We start from the raw sequence: 8,752 nt of genomic DNA, 5'->3' as shown, positions 1-8,752 counted from the left end.
AAAAGCCGGGTATTTTTCAGTGAAAATCGGTCAAAACCGAAAACGCCGAGCCTCGGGTGTACACAGTAGATTGATTGACAGATGTGATACACACAGTAGATTGAAGAAATGTACACCTCCAAGTTTCAATTTCCTTTCTGTTGCAGAGACCCGAGCCCGCTTGCAGCAGCTGTGCCGGTCCGGTGTCTGTGTCTGTGCCGTGACCTCGGCCGAGCTCCTCTCACACGAAGCTTAACAGGAAAATAAGAAGGAGCGGTGACTTTTTTTAATGTAAGCGCAATAATTTATTGTCCTTTAATCACACAAGAAACCATATATGAAAACACAAACATAAGATGAAGAGTAAGAGCCGTCATTTCAAAACAACCGCGTAGTACAGCTTGAAGCCACCGAGACATAGAAAACAACATTTTAAAGCTCGCTGATATAATTATTCCGTATCTCACCATGAGAAAAAAGAAATGTTCAGAAAAACAACAACTTTGGAATCTTAATATAATTAGTCTATAGCCAACCAAGAGAGAAAAAAAAGATACTCAAATATGGTAAACTTAAATTGTCTCCAAAAAAAAAGAAAGCATCAAATTAGTCATGTCCGAGAGACACGAAACACACAAAATCCATTTTGCATGCCCGAAAAACTGTACATGCACACACGACAGCACACAAACTTATATAATTATCAAATTTATACTGGTTGTCTGACTTCAGTAGTATTAGAAGATGAAAACGGGACCGATGATGTCATCACTGTGGGACGGGCAAGCTTATAGGGAGATAAACTTTTATTCGTGCGCAGCCTTTCGTGTTGTAACGGTCCTTTGCCTGGCCGGCGATGCAGCTTCGACCCGAGCCGCGGCTCGGTTCTGTATGTGACCCGCAGTCGGACGCCGGTCCCGGAGGAGAGGACGACGTCGCCGGGCGCGTGCGAAAGCCAGAAGTAAAGGAAGTCCGTGGTACGAGAGAACATGTTTAACTGGACCTCAGTTCTGTAAACCTGAGCGGCTGAGCGACTCTGTCTGTGAGCTATGTACAAAAAACAAAAACAAAACCCTGGCCTCTCATCGAGCCGGCAGGACCGCACGGCCAGAACTGTCCCGAGGAGACGGGCAGCTCTGTCTGTCCTGATACACAATCCCACAATCCCCCAGCCAACACATGTCCCAGTGTTAATTAAAAAGCCTGCCGAGGTTTTTTTGCTGAGCGGCTGTGCCTTACACCCAAGAGCCTCGCACCCTGAGGTGGGGGCCCGGAGCTTTGGACCGGCGGAGGAGACCAGTGGAACAGAGCAAATAGGGTGAGCCCCGCTGCAGTATGGAGGAGGAGGAGGAGGAGGAGGAGGAGGAGGAGGGGGGTCCTTTGAAAGCAGAGCCATGACAGCTGAAGGGGGGGAAAGCATGTGCGAGGCATGTTTGTTTTGCATTTACCCCCCGAGTGCAGCTGTGTGCACTGTCCTTTTCCCAGAACACCGGAACACAGCAGAGACATCACCCCCGCCCCCGCCCCCACCCACCACCACCATCCCCCAGCAAGGGCCGGCGAGAGCAACAAAAAAAAGGGGGGGGGGGTGCGCAGCCAGATTGTCGTGGAGACCCTGTCAGTCGGTTGTTGAGCTACAGACGGCGTAGTCGGCATCATACAAACACACTCGATTTGGAGCCGAGGGCGAAAACTGGAGGCAATTTGGAAGCCCTCAAGTTGATCCGCCACGCTGACAGGTTATACCTCGCATCCTGCTCTCCCCCCCTCCCCATCCTGCTCCCCCCCCTCCCCGTCCTGCTCCCCCCTCCCCTACCCAGAAAGATGGGGAATGTGGTTCAGCTTAGGAAATCAGATGGGCCCTCTCGTCAAGGTGTCGTACAAGGTATCAGGTTCCCCTTCCCGAAGCACGAAAGCCTTGTGTTTTGATTCGGGTCCAAATCGGAGAACTTGGGGGGGGGGGGGGCGTAGGTAAAAAAAGATGGAGAAACACAACGTCCTGTTAATGAACCCCATGAACTATTTTTGTCGCTGAAGGAAGTCAACAGCGTGATGGAGGTGAAGGTGGTGTTAACACACTCTTCCTCTGTCCTCCCCTCCTCTTTACACACACACACACACACACACACACACATTTCTCAGAACCCAGATAGGGACAAACATGGCGAGAGGAGGTTATGACAAGAGGGGAGACGAGGAACCCGATCCCTCGCCGTGCATTATCCCGGCATGCTGGAGGTTTACTTGAGCCGGTCCTGATCGGACCCCCGTGCCAAAAAAGTTAATGAAGCTGGAGTCGAGCTGCAGGACAGCTCATCCTGAGCGTCGGTGCCGAGGCCTCCTGCAGGGTGGGGGACATTGTGACAGCATAGCAGCACTCTCAGCGCCCGCCGCCGCCTGCGCCGCAGCCGGACAGGATGACACGTTTTACCGTGTCGCCGTAGGGACTCGACCGTCCCCGGGGAACAAAATCGGCACTGATTTTGGGGCCTTTTTTGGCAGAATGTGTTGTAATAAACTGCAAAAACCACAAGCTGGTCGAGGTGTTTCAGCTCACGTCAAGTCTCGTGGCGCTTGTTGTGTGACCGTGGGACTTGCTAGGGGAGTTTTCTTTTTTAAAGTTCTTGAAACGAGCCATAATATCTGCCCGCGGGGTAACAGAACACCTGAAATAAGAATTATGAGACTTAAAATAAGAGAAAAACCTCGGCCGGTTTGTCTCGTCTGCAGCGTATTAAGGAATAAACCGGATTTTTTCAGCAGACGTACGCAGCGTTTCCCTTCATGTTTGAACGAAGTGGTGACTTCATGAGCGGGGCAGTTTCAGAGGGGGAATAAGGCAGATATCCAACAAGTCATTAAATCAGATTAAATCATATTACTCTCCAGATATGCTAGGATAATGTTCTTAACAAGTAGTCGTAAAAACGTGGACCTTTCTAGATGTTATCTGGTGTGGAGCGATAAGGGTTTTATCTGAACACGGCTGCCGGGGCCCGTTTGTCTCACGTGGCGTCCGTCCTCATGTGGCGGCTGTTTCAGTGTGCCGTCCGGGCCCGTAGTCGTCGTCTACAGCTCAGCGTGGCGCTTCCCACGAGGTTCGCCACGTGTCACTAGACATGGCCCGGAGTTACTCCTGCAGCGCGCGGGGGAGGTTTGACGTGGCGAGGACATACGAGCGCATCTCCTGGAGACGGGGGGACTCTCATGTGGCCGGGGACGGACTGGAGACGGGGGGACTCGTGGCCGGGGACGGACTGGAGACGGGGGGACTCTCATGTGGCCGGGGACGGACTGGAGACTGGGGGACTCATGTGGCCGGGGACTGACTGGAGACTGGGGGACTCATGTGGCCGGGGACGGACTGGAGACGGGGGGACTCTCATGTGGCCGGGGACTGACTGGAGACTGGGGGACTCATGTGGCCGGGGACGGACTGGAGACGGGGGGACTCGTGGCCGGGGACGGACTGGAGACGGGGGGACTCTCATGTGGCCGGGGATGGACTGGAGACTGGGGGACTCATGTGGCCGGGGACGGACTGGAGACGGGGGGACTCGTGGCCGGGGACGGACTGGAGACGGGGGGACTCTCATGTGGCCGGGGACGGACTGGAGACTGGGGGACTCATGTGGCCGGGGACGGACTGGAGACTGGGGGACTCGTGGCCGGGGACGGACTGGAGACGGGGGGACTCTCATGTGGCCCGGGACGGACTGGAGACGGGGGGACTCTCATGTGGTCGGGGACGGACTGGAGACTGGGGGACTCGTGGCCGGGGACAGACTGGAGACGGGGGGACTCTCGTGGTCGGGGACGGACCGGAGACTGGGGGACTCATGTGGCCGGGGACGGACTGGAGACGGGGGGGACTCTCATGTGGCCGGGGACGGACTGGAGACGGGGGGACTCTCATGTGGTCGGGGACGGACTGGAGACGGGGGGACTCTCATGTGGCCGGGGACGGACTGGAGACGGGGGGACTCTCGTGTGGCCGGGGACGGACCGGAGACGGGGGGACTCTCATGTGGCCGGGGACGGACCGGAGACGGGGGGACTCTCATGTGGCCGGGGACGGACTGGAGACTGGGGGACTCTCATGTGGCCGGGGACGGACCGGAGACTCGGGGACTCTCGTGTGGCCGGGGACGGACTGGAGACGGGGGGACTCTCATGTGGCCGGGGACGGACTGGAGACGGGGGGGACTCATGGCCGGGGACGGACTGGAGACGGGGGGACTCGTGGCCGGGGACGGACCGGAGACGGGGGGACTCTCATGTGGCCGGGGACGGACCGGAGACGGGGGGACTCTCGTGTGGCCGGGGACGGACCGGAGACGGGGGGACTCTCATGTGGCCGGGGACGGACCGGAGACGGGGGGACTCTCGTGTGGCCGGGGACGGACCGGAGACGGGGGGACTCTCATGTGGCCGGGGACGGACCGGAGACGGGGGGACTCTCATGTGGCCGGGGACGGACTGGAGACTCGGGGACTCTCATGTGGCCGGGGACGGACTGGAGACGGGGGGACTCTCATGTGGCCGGGGACGGACCGGAGACGGGGGGACTCTCATGTGGTCGGGGACGGACCGGAGACTGGGGGACTCATGTGGCCGGGGACGGACTGGAGACGGGGGGGACTCTCATGTGGCCGGGGACGGACTGGAGACGGGGGGACTCTCATGTGGTCGGGGACGGACCGGAGACGGGGGGACTCTCATGTGGTCGGGGACGGACCGGAGACGGGGGGACTCTCATGTGGCCGGGGACGGACCGGAGACGGGGGGACTCTCATGTGGCCGGGGACGGACTGGAGACGGGGGGACTCTCATGTGGTCGGGGACGGACCGGAGACGGGGGGACTCTCATGTGGCTGGGGACGGACCGGAGACGGGGGGACTCTCATGTGGCCGGGGACGGACCGGAGACGGGGGGACTCTCATGTGGCCGGGGACGGACCGGAGACGGGGGGACTCTCATGTGGCCGGGGACGGACCGGAGACGGGGGGACTCTCATGTGGCCGGGGACGGACCGGAGACGGGGGGACTCTCGTGTGGCCGGGGACGGACCGGAGACGGGGGGACTCTCGTGTGGCCGGGGACGGACTCTACAGCCTAGTTATTCTCTCAGACCTGTCATCAGCCCGACCCTCCTGTCCAGCGAATGGCTGCGGACGTCTCTGTGCTGGAAAGATGGCTGACGTTGCTTTGCTCAGGTGTGGGTGTGGGAGAGGGGGAAAGAAATGCCGAAGCGTTTGTGTGTCTATGGTCCAAGGCGGAGCATTAAGAGGAAACGCCCAACAAAAAAATAAAAAAAACACCCCGTAGCTGACCACCGACGTCCTGTCGGTGTGTTTAAGGTGGTGACACGGGCGGTGTGACCTCCATCAGCCTCCTCCGTTTCAAAGGCGGCCGCCGCGGATCTCCGTGTTGTTTCTGGCGGACTGAAGTGTGACTGGAGGGCAATTTTCTCCCCTTGAAACTCCAACGCAGAGAGTGGAGATGGTGGAGCTGGTGGTGGTGGTGGTGGTGGTGGAGCTGGTGGTGGTGGTGGTGGTGGTGTGTGTGTGTGTGTGTGTTGGGGAAACGGAGCTTGTCCACTTTGAATTCGTCCTCCTCGCTAAACAGAGTCGGATCTGTTTGGAGGCTGGGCGCTCCCAGGCTCTGCAGCCCTGAAAGCAGCAGGCCTGCTGTGCAGCCACTCATACACCCCCCCTCCACACACACACACACACACACACACACACACACACTTCCTCATGACCCCTCCTCCTCCCTCCCTCCCTCCCTCCTCCGTCCTTTCCTGTCGTGGGCCTCCAGGCTGTGTGGACATCAGCGGGTCCGGTCGGTGCGGCAGGTGGAACGCTCAACGCTGTTGGCACTAAAACAAAAACACGTTTCGACCACATCTGACTTTTACATGTTGGCGGGGCATAGCGGGGCGGGGCATAGCGGGGCGGGGCGGGGCATAGCGGGGCGGGGCGGGGCATAGCGGGGCGGGGCAGGGCGGTGATGTGACCTGCACGTGGCTCATTTTGAGTTTCCGTTTTCTGTGTGAAACCTGTGAAAGTCTGCGGACGTGAACTGGACGTACACGAGCCTCCGGTCGGACTTCAGCAAACCGGTGAACTGCTGATGAAGAGGCCCGTATACGTAGCGGTGTGCGGTGTGTAACGTTGGTTCTCAGTTTTACGGACCCTCGCAGAAACGCTCGGCTCAAAACAAGTACCAAAATGAGTGGGGGGGAAACAACAGCCCTTCCGTATTAAATAATAAGGTAACAAGGTAAGAAAAAACCCCACCTGAACAGAAAAAAACCCCTAAATTGACACTAAAAGCTTTGTACAAAACAGCATTTCCTGTAATTTAACAAGTGCAGGGATTTGCTTGAATAATTTAGCTTTTTTTCTTTTTTTCTACTCATCTTCATCACCCACCATTTACCACAATACTGCAACTGGTGTTCTTTGGTATAGTACTGCCCCTCATCATCGAGACCTTTACAAAGCTTGTCCCATCCAAGTACATGGAGGGATACATGGGGATGATGATAATGATGATGATGATGATGATCATCATCATCATCATCATACACAAGTCATCCCCCATTTAAATCATTAACACCACATCAATTATTTTGCCAAATCTCTTGATGAGTAATCTTCATCGTCCATATAGTTGCATCATCTTCATGTTTTTCTGAACATTTTTAAAGGTAGTCACTGTTGCCGTTATAGTTACAGGTTTTAGTGCCCTCTCTCTCTCTCTCTCCCTCTCTCCCTCTCTCTCACCCCGTGTCAGGTCGGTTGAAATATTTCAGGGGGTCAGAAAGCACCCCCCGCCCCCGCCCGTGTCCAGCAGGTTTTAAAACACATCATGTAGCCCAAGAAATAGCTGCACTGTGCTCTTTGGCCTTCATGCGCAAGGTGGCGATGCTGGAGGACTTGCGGTCAGGGTCCATGTTGAGATCGTACCCGTTGATGCTCGTTCCCATGCCGGGGGGTCCTCCAAACAGGCTGCCCATGTGCGCCTGTCCCACGTGGCCGCCAGGGTTGGCCACGCCCAGGAAGTCGGACACCCCGCTGGCAGAGTGGGGGTGAGGGGTCATGCAGGGCGTCACGGTGTCGCAGGGCACAACGCAGCCCGGCACAGGTGATGCTGCACTGCTGCCTCCGATCCATGACGGGTTCTGGATCTGAAACGATAAAGGGAGATGGGGGGTCAGGAGGCTTATTGGCCAGTTGTAGGGGTGGGGGTGGGGCGGTAAGGGCCTCTGAAAGTGTGTTTATTGGGAGGAAAGGGCCGTACCTGTGCATAGTTCTCAGGCCTGGTAAGAAGAGGCAGCTCATACGCGGTGGAGAAGTGTGTCCGGACTTGTTGCATCTGACCGAAGCGCTCTCTCTTTCTCCACTTGGCCCGGCGGTTCTGGAACCATACCTGAGGGGAGAAGAAGGTGAGAAGGGCTCAATCAAATACCATCCATTTTTTTTTAATTATTATTATTACCTGCGAAGCACCACATGAATCTGGTTTCTTAACTGGCCTTTAGTCCCATGTTTAGCTGTAACATCTGTCTAGATTCAGGGAGGGGTGTTGCAACCCTTCCAAAAATGTTGGTATGGTCGCAAGTGAGTGAGTGAGCGCATCTAATATATATAGATATATATGTGTATGTATGTAAGATTTATGTTTTGTTTTAATTAACATAATCCTCAGGGGTAAGATAATTGGCAGAATACTTATTTTTCTGCACCCCCACCACTTTTCCCTCTTAGTCTCTCTCTCATATTCTGTCACTTGGTATTGTCAAAGCAAGAGAGACAAGATTGAGATGGCCTGGACATGTGTGGAGGAGAGATGCTGGGTATACTGGGAGAAGGATGCTGAATATGGAGCTGCCAGGGAAGAGGAGAAGAGGGAGGCCAAAGAGGAGGTTTATGGATGTGGTGAGGGAGGACATGCAGGTGGCTGGTGTGACAGAGGAAGATGTAGAGGACAGGAAGACATGGAGACGGATGATCCGCTGTGGCGCCCCCTAACGGGAGCAGCCGAAAATAGGAGTAGTAGAGGTATTGTCCATGCGGTCATTCGAGGTAGGATTTTACAGAAACGCCATCGAACAGAGTTGCAGGTAAGACATTCTGTCACCTTTAACCTGCTCAGACAAATCCATCTGTAGATAAAAGTTTGGGGTTTTGGTTTTTTTGTTCAGGATTCTCCCCCCTTTTATTCTCCCCAATTGTACTTGGCCAATTATCCCACTCTTCCGAGCTGTCCCGGTCTCTGCTCCACCCCCTCTGCCGATCCAGGGAGGGCTGCAGACTACCACACGCCACCTCCGATACGTGTGGAGTCGCCAGCTGCTTCTTTTCACCTGACGGTGAGGAGTTTCACCAGGGGGACGTAGCGCGTGGGAGGATCACGCTATTTCCCCCAGTTCCCCCTCCCTCCTGAACAGGCGCCCTGACCGCCCAGAGGAGGCGCTAGTGCAGCGACCAGGACACATACCCACATCTGGCTTCCCACCCGCAGACACGGCCAATTGTGTCTGTAGGGACGCCCGACCAAGCCGGAGGTAACACGGGGATTCAAACCGACGATCCCCATTTTGGCAGGCAACGGAATAGACCCCTATGCTACCCAGACGCCCCCGAGATAAAAGTTTTTAAGTGTTTCTGGTGGTTCAGTTTGCTTTTCTGGGGTTGTCGGTTAGCTAAAAACATGATTCAGACAAGCTAACTTTAGCTCTGTTGAACCACTGCTAAAGCTTCT

The 8,752-nt window shown here is 56.0% G+C and overlaps 1 protein-coding gene across 1 annotated transcript in view; it reads right to left on the bottom strand.

Moving 5' to 3' along the window:
* Positions 1-6,854: 6,854 nt before the first annotated feature.
* Positions 6,855-8,752, bottom strand: part of LOC130111884 (homeobox protein aristaless-like 4) — a 38,375-nt gene continuing 36,477 nt past the window's right edge. The window contains exons 3-4 of the mRNA XM_056279179.1: positions 7,289-7,417; positions 6,855-7,175 (exon numbers count right to left, since the gene is read on the bottom strand). Of these exons, the coding sequence (XP_056135154.1) occupies positions 6,855-7,175; positions 7,289-7,417 (450 nt within the window). The remainder of the gene's footprint in view (positions 7,176-7,288; positions 7,418-8,752) is intronic.

This window comes from Lampris incognitus, chromosome 4 (genome assembly GCF_029633865.1).
Source record: "Lampris incognitus isolate fLamInc1 chromosome 4, fLamInc1.hap2, whole genome shotgun sequence".
Taxonomy (NCBI): Eukaryota; Metazoa; Chordata; class Actinopteri; order Lampriformes; family Lampridae; genus Lampris; species Lampris incognitus.
The sequence above is the reverse complement of the archived record's forward strand: the minus strand, read 5'-3'. Positions and strand labels throughout refer to the sequence as shown.